Below are 26,444 nucleotides of genomic sequence, written 5' to 3'. Positions count from 1 at the left end.
CAACAGGTCTTCCCCCATCCCACTCCACTGGGGCCCTGCCCTGTCCCCGGTTTCACTGGTGAGCTCGAAGAAACTTGGGAATCTCGCCTGTTCCAATTTCAGAACTCTGTTAATAATTGATGAACATATTTGTATTAATAACCTGGACTTTTTGCGAGGAAATTACCCAGCCGAGCACGCTCGGGATAAATCGAAGGGTCGGCGGGCTTGCGCTGAGATTTCAATGCGTTATCGATTTTCGTGGCTTTTGACCCGACCCACTTCCAGTCCCAGCTGCTCGGGTGCTTTAACTTTTCACCTGAGAGAAGCGAGTTCCTGTGTCGACTGACTGCGTTTGGGTGACACGATGTTAAACCGGTGACCATATGGTTCTGCTGCATCACTGTCTCCCACACGAAGCTCCTGGTGTCAGAGGAGTTGGGGGGAGGGGGTGGGGGTTGATAAGAACTGTGGGAGGTTGGCCAGTGTCACTCTTCCCTGGTGAATCTGCGCCAGTCCCACCGGCAGCTCATCCAGCTCTAGGAGAAATCCCACTGCAGCGGGGTACAATGAGCTGCGGCGGCCCACTGAAACGTGATTAATTCTACTTTCTATATATACCGGTGTGAACTACTATTCCGCCTGAATGTCAGAAGAAGATAGAAGGTGCCAGGTTCAGACAACGGTGTCCTTCCATGAAGAAGAAAACAGACGGGACTGGAAAGAGGAGAACGGAGACCTGGGTTCGCATCATTACAACCCAAAAGCACGGGACAAGAGTCTATATGGATACCAGAAAACCATGTAAGTACTTTTCATTCTCTTCACTCACTTAGTCGAATCATTATTTTTTTTAACTGAAAGTCGAATTCATCAAATTCTAGTGAAGACGGTAAAAACTATAGGAAATCTTGAGCTATTTTCAATGAATTCTCCCGTGGTGGCCTCTCTCTTTAATTTAAAAGCAATACAACTTTTGCAGACCGTTTGAAATGAATAAAATGGAGAATGCTAACAGTTCATGTAGCCTGAGCACCTACCATAAGCTCAAAGGTATTGTCTCAACTTTAACTCCATTCAGGGAAAGATGACATTGTAACCATAACATCGAATGGAACTAGACTGATACATTTGATTATTTACCTCGACCCTTATTTAACTGTTAAGCTCTCAGTTATTATGTACACGGAGGGCTTTGCAAACACGCATCAAAATCCTAATCACTTTGTTTAAATTATTATTTATAAGTATCTCTGAAGTGGGTGACTGCTTAATTCTTGAGGTTCCAGTCTGAACGTACCGCTTAAACTGAAGGTTATCTCAACATCTCAATCATATCTATTCAGAAAATAGGGTTTCATGAGTTAAAATTAGGATTTAGGTGTTTTCCCTAACTGGAAAATTAGCGCCACCAAGCGAGCTAGCAGGTAAGTCATTGAGTTCCGACCATTATCTGTGTATTTGTCTCAACAGCATCGCGACAATAACAAATATAAACGCAGGTAGACAGATGGGCAATGGCAAGATTCACTGTTGCTTAGTTCAAGAGCTGATCGAGATTCCTTGCAACCGGTACCAGAGCGGCACCCAGCTATGAAATTCTGAATCCACTGGACAGGTGAGTTAGCAGATGAGGAGTGAACAGATGAGTTCGGGGTTAACACATTACTATTCCCGTTGTCTTCGCTCTCTGCATACGCCAACTGACCAACTGAGTTTATCTGAAGCATTTAACAAATTTCGTTTATATTTACTAAAGGCATTATAGTCATGTGTCTACCAGCTAATATGAACTATTAAGACCAAACCACCTTCCAGCTCTTGGTCAGTAACCCTCTGAGTTACTGCACTTCAAGTGCTCATCCAAGTACCTTATAAATGTGTTGAGAATTTCTACTTCCACCACCTTTCCAGCCAGTGAATTCCAGACCCACACCACTCTCTGGACGTTTTAATAGTCCTTAGCTCCCCTCTGTTTTGTCTATCTTTTACTTTAAATCTATGACCCCTAGTTATTGGATTCCCTGCTGAAGGAGTAAATCCTTCCCATTCTCCTATCTTTACCCCTCATCATTTTGTGCACATCAATTAACTCTCCCCTCAGCCTTTCTATTTCAAAGAAAACAACCCCAGCCCAGCTACTCTTTCCTCTGCTGAACATCTCCAGTCTTGGTAACACCATGGTAAATCTCCTCTGTACACTCTCTAGTGCGATCACCCTTCCTTCAAAGTAATAACCACAACTATACACATTAATCTAGGTATAGTCAAACTAGTGTTTTATTCAGTTCAGGCATGACTGCCTGTACCCTTATTCTGTGGCTTGTCCAATAGAGCATAGTAGTGCATATATCTTCTTAACCCTTTTAACTGCTCTACTAACTTCAGGGATCTGTTGATAAAAGCAGCTGTGTTACTCAACACTTTTCACTATCCTACTATTCTTATTCAGAATCAGATTTACTATCACTGACATTTTATTATTGAATGTTGCATTACTTTGTTTGCATCTCTTCAAAGTGAGCACCTCACTGTACTTCAGAATGAATTCAATATATTGCTTTCCTGCCCATCTGAACAGCCCATTGATAATCTCCTGAACTCTACAAACTTGTTTCTTGCTTTTGACCATACAGCCAATTTTTTACCTCATCTGTAAACTTCTTAATCATGTCCCCTACATTTATTTCAGAATCATTTGATATATACCTTGAAAATCAGGAGACCTGTCATGAGCGTTCATGTTTCTGATCAGTCAGGGGCATTGGGCATTAGGAACTGTCTTGTTACATCCAAAGCACCATTCTCAATGACCCTCCAAACTACTAACTCAAAAAATTCAGTGTGATATGACCTCTCTTTAACTGCTTTTGATTAATCTGAGCATTTCCAAACAATGATTTATACTGTCCCTCAGAATTCTTTCCAGAATTTGGCTGAATGACCTGTGATTACTCAGTCCAACCTTTTCTTTATTATTAAACAAAGGAATTATGTCATCAAATTCCAGTCCTCAGGCATCACACCCTTTCCTCCCTTGCTTTTCTCAACAGCTCAGATATATTTTATCTAGCTTGTTAATTTATTCATTTTTAAAGATTCTTAACCCCATGATATTTTCTAGCTCTCTATTTATATCAGGTTTATTAGTTTGCACCATTCCTCCATCACTATAACATCTGCATCATCTCCCTCTTCTGGGAAGACACGTACAAAATGTATCCATTTATAGCTATCCCCATTCAAGTCACCACATTTTTGGAAGGATGTGAAGGTCCTAGAGAGGACAGTGAAACAATTTACAAGAATAGTTCTGTGGATGATGCACTTCAGCAATGAGGATAGACTAGAGTATCTGGGACAGTTCTCCTGGGGTCAGAGAAGGTTGAGAGGAGAACTGTTAAAGACATGCAAGATCATGATGGGCTTAGAGAGGGTAGGTAGGGAGAAATGACCCATAAATAGAAATGGATTTAAAGCAACTGGCAAAAGATCCAGGGAAAATATGAGGAAAAAATAATTTTATGTAGTGAGTGGTTATGATTTGAAAGTATGGTGGGTCCAGATTCAATTGTTTTTTGCAAAAATGAATTGGATAGGTAATAGAAGATGAGCAAAGTGCAGAGCTGGTGAGGAAAGAGCGGGTGCCTGGGTTGCTTTTTTAAGAACTGACACAGACTTGATGAGCCAAATTGCATCCTGCTGCATTGTAACAATTCCATGCTTTTATGTCTCTTTGTCTGATTTTATGTTTTTTGCCTCCACAAAGGATACCTTTTGCTATATAAGAAACCCTGCTATTCTTTCATTTAGTGGGAACAGAAAGTACTGGAAATTCTCAGCAGATCATTCAGCCTCTGTAGACAGAGAAACAGCTAATCTTCCAGGCTGATGGCCTTCCATCAGTTGCTGTTTATACATTGATTCTTCTTGTCTTCCTAATTTACTCTTTTCGTTTCAATCCTGCGCTCTCTACACTCCAGTATATTTTTATATGTTGTAATATCCAGCTCTTTGTATTTCACATTGGCTTTGCTTTCGCATTACCCTACTTGTATGCTCCCAGGTATCCAGGAAGTGAGGGCTGAGGGGAATGCTTCATTTGAAAGTCCCACACTTTCCTTAGGGGAATATGTGTGATATGAGTCATCACTATCCCTTCTACTCACTTCTGTGGTGAGAACTTCTATCAACATTTGCTCTCGTTAGGCTTCATTTGATACAATACCAGAAGTTGTGTTGTCAAAGCTGACTTATCAGCTAATCATATTAGAAAATTATTACAGATGGTAAACTAGGAAGAAGAAAGCCAGATCTTTAATTTTTTTTCAATGATGTATTTAGTGCTAAATGAAGACATGCTTTTTTTCTTCCACGGTTTACAAAGTGTGGATATCATTCACAAAGTTAGCATTTATGGCCCATCACTAATCACTCTTGAGAAGCTGTTGGTACAATCCCTTTTTAAATGACTGTTGTCCTTCTGGGTAATTCTGCAATCACCAAGTCAGAACTGTGTGAATTGGGAGGAAACTTGTGGGTGGTTTGATCCCATCCATCCATAGCCCTTGTTCTTCCTGGGTGGAAGAAGTTCTGGGTTTGTGAGGTGATGTCAGAGTAACCTTGGCAAGTAATTGCACTACATTTTTTAGACAGTACACGCTGCAGTCATGGTGCACAGATGGCAGCAGGAATGAATGTTTAGGAGCTGGATGGGACACCAGTAATGTGGGCTGCTTTTCCCTGCATAGTTGAGACTGATGGAGTTTCATATTTCTAGAAATGTGCAGAGTGTTCCTAACTTCTGACTTTAGATGGTGGAAAGGCTTTGGAAAGGCAGGAGGTAAGTTACTGACTCTGGAATATCCAGTTTCTGACCTCTTACTGCCACAGTATTTATAATTTGGGCCAGGTAAGATTATGTTTAGTGGTGGACTGCCCCATCCCGCCCAACTCCAACGAGATATTATCATAGAATCATAGACTTGTAGAGTACAGAAATGGGCCCTTTTCAGCCCACATGATCCATGCTGACCATGATGGCTACCTAAGCTAATCCTATTTGCCTATATTGGGTCCATTTACCTCTATGCATTTCCCATCTAAGTACCTGTCCAAATACCTTTTAAATGCTGTAATTGTATTTACCTCCACCACCTCCTCTGGCAGCTCATTCCAGATAACCACCACCCTCTATGTCACGAACTTACCCCTCAGGTATCCCTTTAAATTCCTCCCCTCTCACCTTAAACCCGTGCCTTGTGGTTCTGGACTCACCTGCCCTGGGAAAAAGACTCTGACAGTCTACCCTATCTATGCCTCTCATAATTTTATAAACCTCCATAAGGTCACCCCTCAGCCTCCTATGTTCCAGGGAGAATAAACCCAGCCTATCCAATCTTCCCTATTAACTACAGCTCTCCATTCCAGGCAATATCCTGGTGAATCTCCTCTGTACTCTCTCCAGTGCAATCACATCCTTCCTATTACTGTGGTGTCCAGAACTGTACACAATACTCCAGATGAAGTCTAACCAAAGCTTTGTACAGCTGGAACACAACGTCCCAACTCTTATACTCAATACCTGTCCTATGAAGGCAAGCATACCAAATGCCTTCTTCATTACCCTATTCACCTGTGTCTCCACTGTCAGTGAGCTATGGACTTGAACCTCAAGGTCCCTCTGTACATCAACACTCCAAAGATCCCTGCCATTTACTCTACATGTCCCACCAGAATTTGACTTCCCAAAGTGCATTACCTCACAATTGTCTGGATTAAATTCCATCTGCCACTTCTCTGCCCAACTTTCAAGCTGATCCATGTCCTGCTGTATCCTTAGACAACCTCCTTCACTAATTATGACTCTACCAATTTTCATGTCACCTATAAGCTTACTAATCAGACCACCTACATTCTCATTAGATGCAACAAAAGTCCCAGCACTGATCCCTGCAGTATACCTGCGTTTTATAGAGACCAGTCCAGAAAAATGTCCATTCACCACTTTCCTCTGCCACCAGTCACCAAGGCAATTTTGAATCCAGTTTGCCTAAGATCCCTTGTGCCTTAACCTTCTGGATCAGTGTAGCATGCAGGATTCAGTAGTAGTTTTACTATTGAACATCAAGAGGAAGTGATTGAACTCATTTTTTGAGGTATGATCATTGTCTGGGAATTATAAGGCAAATATTACTTGCCACTTATTATTCAATGTCTGCATGATGTCTGGATCTTTCTGCATGGAAGCATGAATATTAATATTCTAAATACTTGCAAATAGAATGAAATGGTGCAATCTTCAGTAACATCTGCATTTCTGGCCTTATCATAGAGCAGCTGAAGATGACTGGGCCAAGATGATTGCCTTTGGGAACCATTGTACCAATGTCCTGGGGCTAAGATAATGAACCCCTAAAGATCACGATCCTCTTTACTAGCTATGACCCAAACAGTGGAAAGATTTTTGTTTGCTTGACACCAAGTTACTTCACTTGTACTGGGACTCCTTGATGCTGCTTTTGGTCACATGCTGCCTTGAAGTCAAGGGCAGTCACGCTCACCCCACTTTTGGAACCCATCTCTTGTATCCATGATTAGTCCAAGGCTGGAATGAGGCCAAGAGCCAAATGAAGACACAAGAGATGCAAATGCTGGAATCTGGAGCCAAAAAACAAGCTCAGCAGGTCAGGCAGCATCTGTGGAGGGAAATACACAGTCGACCTTTGAGGTTGAGACTCTTCATCTGGACTGAAGGAATCAAAGGAAGATAGCCAGTATAGAAAGTTGAGGCGGGGGGGGGGGGGGCAGAGGGGGGGTGCAAGAGCTGGTAAATAATAGGTGGATCCAGGTGAGGAGGGGTTGAATGGCAGATGGAGTCAGGTGGTGGAGGGAGAGGTGGAGATAGCGACAGAGACTAGGAGGCGATAGATGGTGGTAACAAAGGGCTGCAGATTATGGAATCTGATTAGAAAGGAAGGTGAAAAGGAACCAAATAAGCGAGGTATAGTGGGCAGATGGAAACAGTGGGGGGAGGAAACCAGTGAGATGAGCCAAGTGGTCCTGGCGAAAGCCCACTAGGTATTGTTGAGCACGTTGTTGGTGATTAAGTTAACATTATTGAACATAATTAGATAACATTATTGAAGACACTGTCCATCTCTTTGCTGATGACTGAGAATAATCTGATGGGGCAGTAATTGTTGGGATTGGATTTAACCTGCTCTTAAGTGGGAGGACATACTTGGCAATTTTCCACATTCTCAGATAGATGCCAGTGTTGTAGCTGTACTGGAAAAATATAGATAAAACAGTATCTACAGGAGGCACTGCCTCAAGAAAGCAACATCTATCATCCATGCCACCAGGTTCAAGAACAGCTACTTCCCTTCACCCATTCGGTTCTTGAACCAACTGGCAAAACCTTAGTCACTACAATTTAGCAACACTATGGCCACCTTCACCACTTTGCACTAAAATGGACTTTGCATTTTCTTCTAATTGTGTTTTCTTGTAAAAATTATGTATCATTTATGTTTAATTTATGTTTTTCTTGTGAATGCTGCATATATGATGCTATGTGCCTGTGATGCTGCTGTAAGTAAGATTTTCATTGCACCTGTACATACACGTAGTTGTGTATATGATAATAAGCTCGACTTTGAGTAATTTGGACTGCACATCTTCAGAGCCATAACCAGGATGTTGTCTGGCCTCATAGCCTGTGTCCAACAGCTTATAAAGTGAATCAAATTGGCTGATGGCTGGACTCTGTGATGGTAGTAATGCTTGGAGGAGACTGGTCACAGATCATACAGTCTATACCTCTGGCTGAATATGGCAGCAAATGCTTCACCCTCATTGAGGATTGGAATGTCTTTGGAGCCTCATCCTCCTGGTAATTGTTTAATTGTCAACCACCAGTTATGACAGGTTGTGGCAGGGCCATATGGCTTTGAACTGATTTATTTGCTATGGAATTACGTAGTTCTGTCTTTTGCTGTTTAGCCCATGTAATCCTATGCTGCAGGTTCAAAAGGACAGCACCTCCGGTGCTACTCCTGGTATGCCTGTGTACACTTCTCATTGAAGCTGGATTGACCTCCTGGCTTGATAGTAATGGCAGAAGGAGTGACATGATGGGTCAAGGGGTTATAGATAGCGAAGGAATTAAATGCTGTTACTGCGTGTTGGTTCTGAAGATGATTTTCAGTTTAGGGTTCCTAAATCTTACCTAAATCATTCCTACTGAACAAAATGGTAATGCCACATAACATAGTGGAGAGTGTCCTCAGTGTGAAAACAGACTGTACATTGGTTGTCCCTACCAATCTTCTCATGGACAGATGGATCTGCAACAGATTTGGTGAGGATGTGGCTAGTAGATTCATCCCTGATGTTACTTCACCCACCACCTGCCAGAGACCCTGTCTGGCAGCCAGCTATTCCATCTTCTGTTCTATTAGAAACATTGTCATGTCTAAATCTGAAGCCTCAGCAGATGTCAAGTAGTTTGTCTGGTTTTATTCTTATATTGTGGCTTTGATACAATTTAATGGCTTGATAGGCCATTTAATTAAGAGCAATGGCTGAGGGTCAGAGTCACAGAGTAAAAAAACAATATATTTCCTTCCCTGAAGGACGTTGTACAACCAGATATGTTTTTATGAAAATCCAGTAGTTTCACAGTTGTTAGTACCACTTCAAAGAGGAGCGGGGGGAAATTTCCAAGCACCTTGGCCACTTTTTAACCCTTAGTGAACAAATTATCTGGTTACTATTGAGGTGGGTCCTTCTTGTGCATAAATCAGCTGCTGAGTTTCTTGCGTTGCCTTGCTGACTTCAGAACTAGTTCATGAGCAGTTAGGAGATATCCTGAGTTGTAAAAGTACAATAGAAATTCAATAAAAATGGAAACTGCTTGAAACATCAGCAGGTCAAGGAGTATCTGTTGAAAGAGAAACAGAATTAACATTTCAGGTTGAGGACCTTTTGATAGAACTGGGAAAGAGAGAAAACAAGTTAATTTTAAGTTGCAGAGAGGGTAGAGGTTGTAGAGGGTATAGGACAAAGGGGATATCTCCAACCAGCTGAGGCCAAGGTTGATGTTGGAGTAAGTTGTAAATTAAGTCATATGCTTGATAGGTTAAAGGGAGCAGCTAAAGAAAGAGAATACAGACAATGCAACATAAGAGCTGTCAAATGAGGGCAGTTAGAGAGAGGACACAAACAAAGGAACATAAAAGCAGCAAAATACAGAGCTGCCACAAAGCCTGGAAGTTTAAGCCATGTTAGTTGAGAGGGGAAAATTGAGCCTGTGTTACAGGTGAATTGCAGCAGAATTCTCCAGGAAATACAAATTTACCTGTTCTGTGGTTTTCTGATTTTCATCTTTTCTGATTCTACTTTTTGGTAATCATATGAATGGCATCTTTGTGCACCATTTATTCATTATTTAATCTAAATTCAACTACTTTTGGAAATGTAAGGGGAACTAAAAGAATGGGGGGGGGTTTATCAGAATAAAGACAGATTTTTATCATCTCCTATCTTCTCTTTAACTCACCATGAACGTCCCTTAGCAACAACAAAGCATGCATGAACTAGAAACTTGGAAGATACTGGTTTGCATGTGGCTGCACATACACAAATCATTTTACCATTCTACAACATCATTTAATGGTATTGGGGTAATATTAAAATATTCCTTGAAGATGCACCACATAAAACAATGTGCATTCACATTGTACAATTTGTACAGCACTCATAGTATGCTCATTTCAGCTGAGAATAGTTTGAAACAGAAGAATAAAAAGTTTTATTTATAGAAAATGTTACAACAAAGTAATGAAATCAATTACAGATATTATAGTTAGGTTATGCAGGCCTTTGTATGGACAAAATTGCCTCCCTGAAAGTATCTATTATGATTTAATTGCATCACTGAGAACAAAAATCTGACAACTATTCAGTATTAATTCACAGATATTAAGAGAGACCAATGAATGGTTGTGAAAGATATATTTTCAATACAGGCTATTGGATAACTATCTACCATAATCCTTTGTCTTGGAAAATAAATTAAATTCCAATATCACAGTTTATCTATAGAGTATTTGCAGCATTTGTATAAGTTATACTCAATTTAGTAAAAATACCTGAAAGCACATTCACATTGAGTCAGAGGACATGAGCATATAATCACATCTCACAATTCTTTGCAGTACTGATTTGCTGCATTGTCAGAAATGTCATCTTTTTGGAATGAAATATAAAATCATATTCCTATTCTGGTGGTTCAGGTGAACACAAAAGACCACACCGTATCACTAACGAATCCCAGTGCTCCAAAACCTTCCTTAAAACAATAACTTCAAAAGCTATCATGTTCCTAAATAATGGCAATGACTTGCTTCAAAAGTAATTGGTTTTGAATTTATTTGAGACTTCCTGAAGACTTAAAAAGGTATGAGATAAATGCAATGTTTTTTTATTAAAAAGGGATGGTAATTCCAACATTTAAGTTCAGGTGTGAAAAGAATGGTTATGGTAGAGGCAAGGTGCTATAGGCATCATCATAGATTTACTTCACTCAGTTTATTTCCCAAGGTTAGCTTCAAACTTTGCTCTCCAATGATAAATCAAACAAATTCTGACTACTAATCAATTTTGCATCTTCCATTATATGTCCTGGATCACTTGCCTTCCTTGATGTCACTGTTCTTTTCCCAGCTCTTCAGGATCTAACTATCGCACAAAACATCAATTATTTTTCATAGATAGTGACTGTCTCAATTTTAATACTTTAACTGAGAGCTTTTCTTCAAGATTGTGAAGCTCAGTATAATGTTCTATTTGTGATTTTGCCTTAAATAACCTGATTAATCTAATTCATATTTAAAAATATAGGTTGTTTTCTCAATATGCTAGTATCTCATTATAATTTTTACCTCTAACTCCTAGAATTATCTTTGCTTCTGTCTCCAATGAATAAATTTCCTTTTGCAAGTTAAGTATCCTAAAATCTCCCAATCTCTTGGAATTTTCATGGGGGTTCTTTGTTAACACTTTGGACTTCTGCTGATCTACCATTGAATTTACAGTAGAATGTGGAGGGAAATTAATAGAAATCTCTTGCATTGTCCCCAGTGTTGCAAAGAATGTCATGCCTGGATCCTACTCCATGGTGATAATACAATTCAAAATTGAAATAACAGCTCCATCTTCAATATTATAATTCCAAGCAAACTCATCACCAAACTCCGAGACCTGAGACTCAACACCTCCCGTTGCAACTGGATCCTCGACTTTCTGACCAACAGACCGCAATCAGTAAGGATAGGCAGCAACACCTCTGCCAGGATTCTCAACACTGGTGCCCCACAAGGCTGCGTCCTCAGTCCCCTACTCTACTCTCTATACACGCCCAACTGCGTGGCCACATTCTGCTCTAACTACATCTACAAGTTTGCAGATGACACCACCGTAGTGGGCCATATCTCAAATAACAATGAGTCGGAGTACAGGAAGGAGATAGAGAGCTTAGTGACATGATGTCAAGATAAAAGAGCTGGTCATTGACTTTAGGAAGGGGGGAGAGTGCACCTGCTCTTGTTTACATCAACAGTGCTAAGATCGACAGATTTGAGAGCTTCAAGTTCCCAGGAGTGAACGTCACCAATAGCCTGTTCTAGTCTAACCACATTGATTCCACGGCCAAGGAAGCTCACTAGGGCCTCAGCTTCCTCACGAGGCTAAAGAAATTTGGCATGTTCCCTTTGACATTCAGCAGTTTTTATTGATGCACCATAGAAGGCATCCTATCTGGATGCATCATGGATTGCTATGGCAACTGCTCTGCCTGGGACCACAAGAAACTTCAGAGAGTTGTGGACACAGCTCAGCACATCACGGAAACCAGCCTCCCCTCCTTGGACTCTGTCTATACTTTTTGCTGCCTCGATAAAGCAGCCAGCATAATCAAAGATCCCACCCACCCCAAACATTCTCTCTTCTCCCCTGTCCCATCAGGCAGAAGATACAAAAGCCTGAAAGCACGTATCACCAGGCTCAAGGACAGGTTCTGTCCCGCTGTTATAAGACTATTGAATAGTTCCCTAGTATGATAAGGTGGGCTCTTGACCTCACAATCTACCTCGTTATGACCTTGTCTCCCTGCACTGCACTTTCTCTGTAACTGTAACACTTTATTCTGTATTCTCTTATTGTTTTACCTTGTACCTTAATGCACTGTTGTAATGAATTGATCTGTATGACCACTATGCAAGACAAGCTTTTCACTGTACCTCGGTACATGTGACAATACTAAACCAATTTACCAATTTTTTTAGTACTTCATTGGCTAAGAAATATATGGAACAACTTTAAGGAGCACAAAACATCATATGAGTATGAGCTTATTTTATTCCCATTTTTACAAGGTTGAAGCTGCTAGCCTTTATGGCATCACCTGAATACCTTGGTATGAAATCATCATTTTATACTCTCCTTATTGTTGTTGTGCACTATGTATATTATGTACTATGGAGAGGTGAATAGTAGATGAAAGTGAAATTGTAATTGAAGTCCAACATATTTGAAAAGTGCTGCAAATTATTGGCATATTTTTTAAAAAAGGGCAAGACATTCAAGAGCATGTCATGCACAAATTACTGACTCATATTACGTAGTTTTTTTCCTGTTAAAATAAATAGAAAAGAAACATAAACTGTGTAACTGTGATTTCCTGCTATCGAATTCCTGTGAAAAATAATCATATGGTAATGTGTGAACATAAGATCAGCCCTAATATTTGTGCTGAAGATATGAATATACCTATTTTCTGTGTACTGTAATCCAACACATATTCACCTCTGTCATGTTTCATGTGTCATGTTCAAATTATATTTGAGAAAGCATTTGGCAAAAGTGGACCAGAAATAGAAACTTGGAGGTAAGTTAGCGTCAGAGCAGTATGAGGTATGCAAAGAGACCAGATATACAGTATTCCCAATAAGTGAAAAGCTGGGACTTCCAAATCTGGATCCCTCCAAGATGTTTCAGTGCAGGTAGGGCAGGATAGGGCAAAAAAAAGGAAGCTTCTGACAGATACTGAGGGCTCAACACTGCAGAAAGCCTAGAACTTGAAAGTGCAATGGTAAGATTAAAGAAACTAGGAAGACAAAATGGGTGAAAATTAAAAAAGACTGCAGATGCTAAAAATCTGAAATAAAAACAGAAAGTGTTGGAAATACTCAGCAGGTCAGGCGACATCTGTGGGAAGAGATACAGAGAGGCAAAGAGGATGCATGTAATAATAGTAGTGGGTAAAATCAGGAAAAAAAACCCAAAGAGGTTTTATGAAAACATAAAGAGAAAGAGGATAACAAGGGAAGGAAAAGGACCAATTAATGACCATAAAAAACTGCTTGTGGAGGGAGAAGACATGGGTCTGATACTGAACCAATAGTCTGCACCTGTCTTCACAGAAGATTGGGGGAATGAGTGTGATACAAAGATTGAGCTTAAGGAGGAAGAGTGTGAAATATTAGTTACAATAAATATGAAGAGAGAGGAATCTTTTAAACTGAATAAGTGACCAGGTCAAGATAAACAGGATCCAAGGCTTTTAAAATGAGCATAGGAGGAAATGTAAGAAAGATAACATGGATTTGTTAAGGGAAATTCATGACTGATTAATTTGATTGAAAGTTTTGAGGAGGTGACAAGGTGAGTTAATGAGGGCAGTGCATTTGACACAGCTTACCTGGGGATATTAGCAAGAAAATAAAAGTTATGGGATCTGAGGAAAATAGTAAGTTGAAACCAGAAGTAACTCAGGAACAAAGGTTTTGGGGAAACTTGATTGACTGGCAGGCTGTTGGCAGTGATGAGTACCAGGTCTCTTGCTTTCCGTGACATTCATCAATGTTTTAATCTCAAATATATGCTTTCTCCAAGACAATCCCTTGGAATCTAGGATGGCTTGCTTTCACTCCAGTTCTGTGGGTTCTGAGGTGGCTGATATGGCCGATGTGGAGCCTTGAGTACAATAAAATTCTGCAGCAGGAGTCACACATATGAAACATTCATTAGCCCCTGCCCATCACTGTCTTACCTTGCCTTCCTGGAACAGAACAACTCAAGGGGTGATGGCTTCATTTTAATTACTCTGCATAACATGTCACTAACATTTCAAAGGTAATGCCATAAGCGATCCAATGGTGATATATTAAAATGGTAACTCTGTGTTTGCAGACTCACCATGAGAGAATAATTCCATGTTTTCCCTTTTAACTCTCCTGTCCTTATAAAACAATGTCGCTTCTGAATTAATGAGGCCCTTTGAGATAATTTCTAAATGTATTCTAATTTTGAAATGTTGGTAAACTAACAGCAATATGCTGCAGTTTAAACAGTTTTTTGTCTGATTTGGAATTAAAAGGGGTCATGGTTCAGGCATTTAGTTTCCACAGTGATGTCCATAGGTCCAGGATCTGTCACATTCACAAACTAATGAAGGCAAGAATATTCAATTAGGAATAAATAAGGGCCAATCAGTTAGCACAAGGTGAAAGTGCTACACATTTGAAGAATCCTGTTGGAAAGTGTAATAGAGTATTTGTTTTCCTTTGCTGCCAACGGTTCCGATTGTTGTGGAATTTTATAGGACATGGTGATCACAACATTTAGTTTGCTTTGCTAATCTGGCTACGTTGAATTGCATGGATAACATGTACACTAGAAAAATGCTGAAGAGGCAGTAGTGACTCCAATCCCCATGTTATGCTGACTCAATGCCTGTCCTGCCAAATTGGGCAATGTATAAATACCCAGCACACAGTATGAGTCACATACAGGGTTCAAGATCTGAACAACATGATAACTCAACCTTCTCTTCACCTCCTTACTAATGACTGTGCTTGTTTGTCCTAAATAAAGTGGAATCTGTGCTTTTTAAAAGGATCCTTACTTGCTTGCAGGTCTATCATGCATTATGTAGGAAGTAGGCTCCATGTATTTAAGGACATTTTCTGGAAGACTTGGAGTGACTCTTGCTGAGTACAAAGATGAAGGTTGCCTTTTAATACTGAAATATATGAGACCAAGTGTCATAGGAGATAGTCTTGGGATAAAATTGCCATCAGCTAGGAAAGTCTACAGGTTAACTAAGTTCTGGCTTTTTCCCACTGGCAGTCAATAACATAACCATTGCCCAGTACCCATCCTCTGGACCTGGGGCTTGAGTAAGAACTGACCTAAGTCAGACTGTGGCTACAAAAGCACATGACAGACACAAGAGACTGCATTTGCTGTAATCTTGAGCAAGGAAGGAACTCAGCAGGTCAGGCAGCATCTATGGATGGAGATGGAAAAGCACAAGTGAGACTGCATAGTCTATCACAAGGATTCAACTCTAACTTTGCAAAGATTTTCATCCTTTAAGATACACAAATTAGGGTCGCAAAGGGTTTTTTTTACTGGCCTCACTGAGTGCAATACAAAGTACATCAAAGAAATTTGTCTTTATATTGGACAAACAAGCTCACTTGATTGTTGCTTCTATTGACCATCCTGATCATTTACTGCTGTTGGCCAGCAATATGCTATGGAATGGTAGCCTGCAGGTCATTGTCCTAACCTGGGAGTGTATTTCTCCATAGCTGTGTGATTGCTGGATCACAGTCCAAAGTGGCCCATCTAATGATGACTTCTTAACACACGTACTGGAGTGAGTCATGGAAGCAGCTGCTTACCACATTCAACTACAGTTAGGAATTATATATACATGCTAACATCTCATATTTGGTTCAGTAAAGAAGAACCCAACCCCGATTGCAACAGAGCTGCAGTATTACAAACACATTGTACCTAATCATCTCAGAGTCTGCTTCAGCCCAGATCCTGAAAGGAAGAGTCAACCAAAGCAGCATGTCAGTGACTTTAAAACATCCAGTCAATGATAAAGCCATTAAATCATATCAAGTCAGACCAGGGCAGGTCTGCCACTGTTACAGATGAGATGAGATGAGGCTGCTTGTAGCTGTCAGTGCTGTGAACTGGCTCACGGGAAATTGCCCAGCAACCAAGGGCCAAGGGGAAATCTAGGTGCGGAACCTGTCTATATCTACAGAGGCTGAAGTGTTACTGAAAGGCAGATGCCATTGCAGGGTGGACTAGCTCCAGCTTTGGTTGGCAACAGCTCAACACCATCCAGGACAAAGCAGTCCACCTGATTGGTATGCCATCTGCCTCCCAAATCATTCACTCCATCCATCACTGGCACACAGTGGCTGCAGGGTGCAGTTACTTGTCCAAAATAGGTGCATGAATTAAAAACCTTCTTTGTACCTTCATCTCCATCAGCTAAATTGTCTCCAAATGCTTTGGCTTAAGTCTTCCCTTTGGGATTAACTAGCTAAACTGAAAGGAGAGTTTTGATATGGGCAACTCAAGGGTGCCAACTGAATGAAGAGATAGCTCCATCATTGCAATTTGCATGGGTACAGCACGGAAGTATGTAGTCTCAGACTATAAGATCAATCCAATTTGTGTAGAGCTCCATGGTTACCTTCATTGATGAAGTGAATCATTTGCATTCTATTGGTCACTTACCTGCTCACCACCGACCCTAAGATGGGCAGCCTCTAACCAATGAGTACTGATCCAGCATAGTCAGCCTACCACATCTGTGGGAAGGAGTGCTGGGAGCAGGGCAGCATGGTAGCGTAGCAGTTAGCACAATGCTATTACAGCGCCAGCGACCGGGGTTCAGTTCCCGTCGCTGTCTGTAAGGAGTTTGTACGTTCTCCCGTGTCTGCGTGGGTTTCCTCTGGGTGCTCCGGTTTCCTCCCACATTCCAAAGACGTACAGGTAGGTTAATTTGGGTTTAAAATGGGTGGCGCGGACTCGTTGGGCCGGAAGGTCCTGTTACCACGCTGTAAATAAAAATTTAAAAATGTTTAAAAAATTTAAATAAAAAGTAAGAAAATTGATCAAATCAAGCACTAGGTAACAGTGGCATTGCCAAATGCCCCACCATCAACATCTTGGGGATCACCATCGACCAGAACCTTAACTGAACCAGCCACAGAAACAAGATCAGGTCAGGAGCTTGGTGCGCTGTGACTCTCTGACACCCTAAGCCCTTTCCACATCTATATGGCATAAGTTAGGAGTGTAAATGGAATACCGTCCACCTTCCCTGGGACGAGTACAGCTCTAACAGCTCTCAAGAAGCTCAACACCATCCAGGACGAAGCAGCCCACCTGACTGGTATGCCATCTGCCTCCCAAATCATTCACTCCCTCCACCACTGGCACACAGTGGCTGCAGGGTGCAGTTACTTGTCTATGCTACCCTGCCCAGAATCTCCCAAACCTGTAACTTCTACCATTGAGAAGAACAAGGACAACAGTCATAATGGAATGTCACTACCTACAGGTCAACCTCCAAGTTTTACACTATCCTGATTTAGAAATATAAATATGACATTGCTGGGTCTAAATCTTGGAATTCATTCCACAATACACTGTTGGAGTACACTCTCAGGAAGGACTTTGGACATGCTGACCTTCATAAGTCAGGGCAATGAGTATAAAAGTTGGGAGCTCATTGTGTGGTTGTACAGGATTCTGGTGAGGCTGCACTTGGAGTATTGTGTTCAGTTTTGGTCATCCTGCCATAGGAAGGATGTTATCAAACTGGAAAGAGTACAGAGAAGATTTAAAAGGATGTTGCCAGGAATTGAGGGACTGAGTTATAGGTAGAGGTTGGACAGGATAGGACTTTATTCCTTACGGCGCAGGAGACTGAGGGGTTATCTTATAAAGGTGTATAAAATCATGAGGGGCATTGATAGGGTGAATGCACTCAGTCTTTTTCCCAGGGTTGGGAAATCAACTGGAGGGCATAGGTTTAAGGTGAGAGGGGAAAGATTTAAGAGAAACTTGAGAGGTAACTATTTTACACAAAGGGTGGTATCTATGTGGAACAAGCTGCCAGAGGAAATGGTTGAGGCAGGTACAATAACAACTTTTAAATGGCAGTTGGACAGGTACATGAATCGGAAAGGTTTGGAAGGTTATGGGCCAAATGCTGGCAAATGGGACTAGTTTGGATGGGCATCTTGGTTGGCATGGACCAGTTGGGCTGAAGGGCCTGTCTCTGTGCTATATAACTCTGTGACTCGATATGACTGCAAAGGTTCAAGAAGGCAGCGCATAACCTCCTTCCCAAGGGCAATTAGGCATAGCCAATAAATGCTGGCCTTGCCAGTGTTGCCCAGTTCCAGAAAAAAAATAATTAATTAAAACAAGACTGAGCAGTGATCCTCAAACGAGAGGCTTCTTTGTTTAGGGGATGACAGTACTTGAATACACAGTGATGAATGGGAATGATTGGGTATGAGCTTATCAGAACAAGAAAATGTACATCAAAAGTTCAGATACTTAGAGAAGAACTTCATGATATGGTTCAAACTGAAACATTAGTGCTTCCATTAACCTAACAACTTAAATAAAGAAACAGAAAGGTCTTGTTGGAGGAAAAATCTGTAACAATGCCAAGCACGGATTTTGTGACACTAATTTGCCAATAACCTTTTCACTATTCACTGAAATATTTCAATGAGCTTTTCGAAGCCAAAGTCCAGTCAATCTGTCTCTGTTAGTTGAATTGTGGAACTATCTCTGGAAAAGTATTCATTATTTTGTTGCACTCTTAATTGATTTCTGACATGTTCTTTTGAAAGAAGGAAAAGTCTGGTTAGCAAAATTATAAAAGTTGATTGAAAATTTGGCTATGTTTGAAACCCCCTGCTGTCTATGTTACTAAAGGAGTTACTGAGGTATGCACCCTGGTCCTAACTATTTTTGGTTATTGTCAACAGCCTTCCCTACAATGCAGGGACAGTCAGGACTGGATGTAGTTGTTGATAATTAAATTTATTTTCATTTGCACCTCCACTGTAATTTAGCTGTACAGCCTGTAGTTAGATTTAATAAATTCCAGTCTTGGACTGTCAAATTGAAGATAATGTTCATGTCACATCTGGAGCAAGAAAAAGCCCACACACCTCCGCCTAGTCTCTAACAAACACTGTTGTAGAATAAATCACCAAGAGTGGCTTGGAAATTACCACTAAGTGGAGCTTGTCTGGGTTTCTAACTGGATGGGTTCCACAAATCCATAATCCACATAATAGCAGTAATTTTAATCAACATGGTGATTTATTGTAAATACTTCTAAAACCTACATTCGACTGTTGGGTGTTTCTTCAGTCAATAACCAATTCAGTGGAAGTCATTGAGATGTAACATTGACTCTGTTTCTGTCTGTAAAGCCTGACCTGCCGAGTATTTCTAGCATTTTCTCTTTTTGTTACAGTTTTCCAGGATCTGTGCTATTGTGCAATTGTATCAATCACGGGTCCTTTATCAAGGCTAGAGTTACCAAAAGCAATTTTGTTATCTCTTATCAGTTAAGATGCTGTCTGACTGGAAATCTTTTTATTAACTGAACATTGCTAATGGACACTTAAAAGTTAAAGCTTAGTATAGAAATTCTATCAGGCTGGTGCAACAATTTAAGCAGACCTTTTTAGCATAATCTTTAAAAAAATATTAAAAAACTTTTTATATCCCAACTGCAGTGAAAGGGCAAGTTCTGACACAGGTATAGCCTTCGAAAGCAGCTACTATGGAGCATTTTTAATTAAGGTCCAGGCAGCGGAGACACAAGATGGGGAACTTGCTGATTCAGGGATGTGTAAGTGGGAACTTGAGCAGCACAGGTAGAAGGCACAATGAAAGCCCCCAAGACACAGCATAAACCTTGAATGGGAGCAGGATTCCCAATGTGGATGCAATGATGAAGACACAATATAGAGGGCTAAAGCCAAAGGAAGGCTTGGATGGGAATCTGAACAGCAGCAGCTGGAAAAAGAAGACAAGTTCATGGAAAACCACAAGCCATGGGACAGATCAGTCTAAAACCAACATGGATTCCAGGAATAGTGGCAGTACAGGCTACAGAAAGGGGGACTCAGGACTAGAAAGGAGTTTATGTTCTGAAGCCAGGTTGCAAAAGAAGTTGATGACAAATACTGGTTGAAACAAGAACCAAATAATAAGAAAAGGAAGGAAGATAGAAGAGAACATGGACGGTGACTCCCATTATTTGAGTCACAGAGTGTTGCTCAGAGAATTTCAGACTGAGAATAAAATCAGAAAAAAGCTGGGAGCACTCATCAGGTCAGGCAGCATTTGTGAAAAGAGAAACAATTAATGTTTCAGGTCCAAACCCTTCATCAGAACTGAGAAAGAGAGAAAACAAGTTTGTTTTATGATCTTCAGATTGAGAATTCACAGTATGTAGAACACTTAGAAGAAGTAATAAGTGAAATTGAGCCTTAGCAGTTTCATTCTCAACCTGGGCAATGGAAGATGAAACCCCACACTACCAATGGGTTATGGATCATCTCAATGAGTTGTGACTCCAGCTGTAGATGGAGTGTTCAGGGGGATGCAGAGCCCAAGCTACTCACCTCATAAAGGAAAACAGCGGGTTCATAACAAAGGTCAAAAAAGTAGAGAAGTGGAGAAACACAGTTTAGGAATTGGAAAAGAAGAAGGAAGGTCAACATGCAAGACAGCAAGTAAACAGAAAGTACTAAAAGGCAACCTAGGGACTGTTACCATTGAGTTCATGATATTTAGTTATGTGCCATATGTATTAATTAGAATTATTTCTGCTGGTGTTAAGGTTTATGCATGTATACTGCACCCTGTTCAAAGTTATGAAGATATTACGTTAATACAACAACAATAGAGAAGGATGCCAGACCAAATGTGTATGAGTCATGGTTATACAGGTGATTTACCGGAAACACTAATGCCTGAAATACACACTTCAGAGATATTAAATGCCACTTAGAGTGAAGAGTTTTTCAGACAAAAAGACTAAGAAACAGAATAAGTTTGTGTTAAGTTAAATTTAAGATATGTACAGATATCTCTGTAAATAATTGGTTCATTGTGCTATTTTGTTAAAGAAACTCAGGGATGCTACGTTACCATGGGGTGGGGAGAGGATGTGGGGGTGTGGATCTGTAAGTGTGCCAGTTATCCACAGTGATACTGCTTCCTTCCCGGCATGACCCCAGATTATCCTGCTCGTTGGATTAAGTGAGCAGGGCACTGGCAGGTAGGAGGCAGGTTCGATCTTAATTAAACAGATTGGGTCCAATAGTGGAAGGACTGAGAGGTGAGGCAGTGTCAGCGCCACTGCCTGACGGTACATTCAGGGAATTAAATCTTGGGCTAGGAGAAGCTGCAAAGGTAAGGTTGAAGTTTAAATATTTAAGTTTTTTTTTGTGTGCTAGGAGGAGAAGATGTGCTCCTCTGGACTTAAGAAGAAAACCCTGGACCACCCTTGATCCTTTTCCTCCACACCTGACCCTTTCTGCCCCCACCACTCTGACTCCCGCATTGTTACCTACCTAAGATGGTTAGCCTAAAAGTGGCAGATGTACTTAATGCAGACATATGTGTGCTGCAAGACACTGAAATACCAGTAAATACCCTATGAATTATGTTGAAATAGCTAAGACTGAAATGAAAGAATCAGGGTTCAGTTGATTTAAAACTTAGTGTGAACTTTCCCATTGAGCAACTTCCAGCAGCTGATATGTGATGATTGCAGCAGAAATCCTAGTCCATTTCAAGAAAGAACGAGAATGGACAATGTAATTATATATAGACAGTATGGCATTACTGCAATTCTATTCATCACGATTAAAATCACATTTATTGCTTTACCACTTGCAATCATCAGCAGTAAAGCCCTTCACAAAAGAAGAAATTGATAAAAGGGTTGTTTTCGAACAGGAATGTAATGTGACAGAGAGCCTAGTCTACTCGTTACAAATCAGTCCCCAGGGGCTGACAAGGCTAAAGATTTCACATTACAATTTTGGGGGTAATTGCTAATTTCTGATTTATGGAAAATTCAGTTTAGGTACAGTTCTCAGGAATGGAACCCCTACATAATCTGGGGACAACCCCCACCATGTTAAGTTCTAGGGCCAGATCACTCACTGGTTAATCATGATGTCCAGGATATTGGTAGTGTAGGAATGGACCATGGCAATGCCATTGAATTTCAAGGGAGAATGGTGAGATTTCCTATTAAGTAGATCATTGTCAATAACATGGGAACTCACCACCTATTATTCATGAGTGAATAGTGGCAAGGCCTTATTATGTGTGGACATGGAGGGGCTCCTGCTGTTTTAGATCTGAGCTAGTGAAGCGAGGTGCTCCTATGAACCCCAGGGCTATAGGACATGCCCTGATGGCACCACATTCAGAGATGACTTTCTCTTCATCCTCTTCCACTTCCCCGATCACCACCATCATCATTCCAAGCAGCTGTCATGTCTCTCAAAATGTGGTGTATATTTGGTAAGATAGAAATGCATGCTACACTCATTTATTGGAATTGATGTATTATTGTCACTTGTACTGAGTTGGAGTGAAAAACTTGAGAAACAAAGGACTGCAGATGCTGGAATCTAGATGAAAAACATTATGATGCTGGAGGAACTCAGCAGGCCAGGCAGCATCTGTGGAGAAAAGCAAGCGGTCAATGTTTTGGGTCAGGATCTTTCTGCAGGACTGAAGATAGGAAAAGGAGAAGCCCAATATAAAATGTGTCTCTGAGAAACAAAATAAATACTCTAAAGATCTTGGCCTTTAGAAGTACGGTGTACAATTTGCAGGTACTAAATGAGGTACAAAGCCTTTAATATAATCAGCAGAAAATAGCTGCTCCCAAATAATTGATATCACCACGGACTTAAATACAGTCCAGACCCATTCCATGTATTAAGTCCAATGGCCCACTCCAAGACTGCATGTCCCACTCTACTCAGGAAAACCAAATCAAAATGCGGCCTAGCAGGGTGGAGGAAATAAAACAAATGTCTTTTAGGGTGCAACAACAATGTAAGAAGTGGGGTATCTAAATGGGGTGTCAGGAAGGGCAATTGCTACCAGCAAACCAGCTACTCGACATTCCGACCCCACTGATCATTCCCTCCCCAGCTCCCACTTGCCATACGACCTCTTGACCTAATCAATGCCATTGCATCACTGGCAAATTTCCTGTCAATTACTTCAACTTGCCACCTCAGTGGTACCTTCTATCAGAAGGTTATCTGGTGCGAATCAGATAGGGGACAACTCCTATGTCTGAATTTCAAGGCATGTGACTGAATGAGTGAGTGTAAAATTTTATGGTTTGACATCCATTGTAAGCACACTTGGGAACTTCTGCATGTCGCTATCCCCAAAATCCTTTGGCCACATCTTCCAGACAGGCACATGCATAGATGCACTATCAGGTCTGCATGCACAACCCTTGGGGTTGTGGTGGGGCTTTGGTTAGGTCTCCAGACAAGGGTGTATTTGCAGAAAGATTCCAGTGTTACATCCCGGCAGGTTCCCCGGCCCTAGGAGTGGAGCATGCCCATTAGTGTTGAAGCTGAATCCTTCCATGAGAGGAAAATCAGGCAACTTTCACAATTGCTTGAAGTCAGACCCACACACACCCAAAACAACTTCTCCCATAAGCAGTCAGAATTTGCCACATGACATAATTCCTACTTGCTAATTCATCATCAAGTGTTCAGATCCACAAACTTCTGTAAATTAACTGAGAATCCATGGCTATTCTAGTGTGATCCAAAGACATGGAAGTCCCTACACTTTCTTTACAAAAAAGAGCTCAGTCCATTTCATCTTGTCTTACCCAAGAGAATCAGGAAGAGTGAGCACACAGCTTTGTGAGGATGCAGTGCACCACTGACCTTGCCTCAAAGGCATCACATGCTGACCCAGAGATGGGACGCTACCTGAAGGGGTTCCATTCCCTCTAGATCCAGCTGGTATGTGACCACACGCAACACATCTCGCAGGTCAGCACCTGGCATCCTGCCAATAGTAGTGATGACCTCATTCAGATGCAATCCACTATGACTCCTGGATTTGTGCCACCACAATTGTGCATCAAGGACTATTCACTGATGACTCTTGGCTCTGTGCATAACCCATGGGTAACATAGGAAAACAAAGGCCATCCTACCATGGTTAATATGGTGGAGCAGACTATGACATGCGCAAACAATGGTTGCACTGCCTGGACCTCTGCAGTACTCAGTTCTTGTCTACAAAAGACTGCATTACCTGGCCTTTATGAGGGCTTCTTCCTTGCTCCCTATAAGGGAGCAGGTGCCAAACAGGAGGAGAAGGAGAAGGAGAAGGAGTACTTGGTGGAGGAAGGGTGGAGGTGGTCTAGGTGTTGGCACCAGAAGCGTGGCGACACTTGCGGGCTGCCCCCAGAACACTCTACGCAAAAGATGCATTTCACTGTGTGTTTTGACGTACATGTAATCTTTTTATGGCTGGGTCATCTGTAAACAACTTATCCAACTGGGATAGTAATAAGTAAGCCCATCTTCATCCCTGTACCATCTTGTTCTGCAAACAGAAGGGAAGTATATTAATGAGTATCAGTCACATTGGGTGATGTGCTTGACCTTGTTGAATCACTGGAGTGATAGAAACTCTGAAACATGGATGTGAGGTTGACAGCAGTGTTGAGTGAATGTTGTTGGGAGCTGGGATTGAGTAATATTTTCACAGACTTTGTGTGTGAAGCTTTCAGACATCTTGCAATACAAAGTCCATATCCTCAGTGTGTGATTCCTCATATTGACCACTGCCAGTTGACTATGTGTCTAGAGGGTTTCCTAGCCTTCATGAGAAGAAAGCCTCTCTCCTCCTCACCGTAGAGTCACTTTGGAAAATCAGGGTGCCCAGTCTTGCCTGCATTCTGTCATCACGTCCAGCTTAGACCATAATAATGTTTTATACCTCTGGTTACAGTCAGAAACTACCACCTTTTAAGAAGAATGGTTTTAATTATTGCCAGCCAGCTTCAACAAGTTAACAACCCATGGTTAAGCACTAAGGCCAGCGACAGTGCTGGCTCATATCTGGAATTACTGTAAACTGAACTCTGTGTGCCTGCGATCCAGCACATCTCCCAGCTCTATTCAATTTCACTCAGTTTCATTTATTTGATTAATTGCTTAAGAAAACCAAAGTAACCACAAGAATTCAAATTAAGGTTGCATTAGGTTGGCTTCGGGAAAAGTTAAATGTTATGTAAGTGATTTCATTTTAAAAATGCGGTTCTGAATTTAGCGGCATTGATCGCAGAAATGCTTCACATACTACTTTAGTTTATTGTTCTCTCCCTTTCCTAGGCAAAGTGTCAGTAACCCATCAGTAATGCAGCGGAGAATGACGGTGCTCAGGGAGAAAGGAAGGAGACAGGCTGTGCGGGGCCCAGCATTCATGTTCAATGACAGGGGAACGAGTTTAACCCCAGAAGAGGAACGTTTTTTGGATGCAGCCGAATATGGGAACATCCCTGTTGTCCGGAGAATGCTGGAGGAGAACAAGTCACTGAATGTTAATTGTGTTGATTACATGGGACAAAATGCCCTCCAACTAGCAGTTGGAAATGAACATTTGGAAGTAACAGAGCTTCTTCTGAAGAGGGATAACCTGGCTCGAATTGGAGATGCATTATTACTTGCTATCAGTAAGGGTTACATACGAATTGTGGAAGCAATTTTGAATCACTCTGGATTTGAGCCCAGTAACCGTCTGACCCTTAGCCCATGTGAACAAGAATCGCAGGATGATGATTTTTACGCCTATGATGAAGATGGCACCAGATTTTCTCCAGACATCACCCCAATCATATTGGCAGCTCACTGCCAGAAATATGAAGTGGTGCACATGTTGCTGATGAAGGGAGCACGGATTGAGAAACCCCATGACTATTTCTGCAAATGTAATGAATGTGTGGAGAAGCAAAAGCATGATTCCTTTAGCCACTCCAGATCCAGGATCAATGCATACAAAGGATTAGCAAGCCCTGCCTATTTGTCATTGTCTAGTGAAGATCCAGTACATACTGCACTGGAGCTTAGTAATGAATTAGCTAAGTTGGCAAATATTGAAAAAGAATTTAAGGTAAGACTTATGAGTTCTTAAATATACATCTAAACAGACATATTCTGTTTTAATTTTCTAAAATCTGAACTGGCTAAATAAACGAATTGAAACAGTGAGATAATTAACTCTTCGACTGTCAGGGTGGGGGTGGAGTGGGAATTAGTTCCCCTGGAGCAGTTTCTCTGATCCATCATCTCATGCATTGTGATACTGAAACAAACTGCAGCATACTATCATTGCCAAGGTTAATGCAAAATGTTTTGTACATGAGTCAATGTGAATGTTGTGTAATTTGGTTGTCATGTCCTGATCTAAACAGTGCCACATGGAAAAATCATCCAGTGGTATAATGCTTCAAAATGAGGTCAACTTAT

At 41.1% G+C, this 26,444-nt stretch overlaps 1 protein-coding gene across 1 annotated transcript in view; it reads left to right on the top strand.

Annotated features, from left to right (window-relative positions):
• The first annotated feature begins 513 nt into the window (after positions 1-513).
• The window catches only part of LOC127582420 (short transient receptor potential channel 3-like), a 92,064-nt gene continuing 66,133 nt past the window's right edge, over positions 514-26,444 (top strand). The window contains exons 1-2 of the mRNA XM_052037645.1: positions 514-783; positions 25,311-26,088. Of these exons, the coding sequence (XP_051893605.1) occupies positions 626-783; positions 25,311-26,088 (936 nt within the window). The 5' untranslated portion in view covers positions 514-625. The remainder of the gene's footprint in view (positions 784-25,310; positions 26,089-26,444) is intronic.

Source organism: Pristis pectinata, chromosome 2 (assembly GCF_009764475.1).
Source record: "Pristis pectinata isolate sPriPec2 chromosome 2, sPriPec2.1.pri, whole genome shotgun sequence".
Lineage (NCBI taxonomy): Eukaryota > Metazoa > Chordata > Chondrichthyes > Rhinopristiformes > Pristidae > Pristis > Pristis pectinata.
The sequence above is the reverse complement of the archived record's forward strand: the minus strand, read 5'-3'. Positions and strand labels throughout refer to the sequence as shown.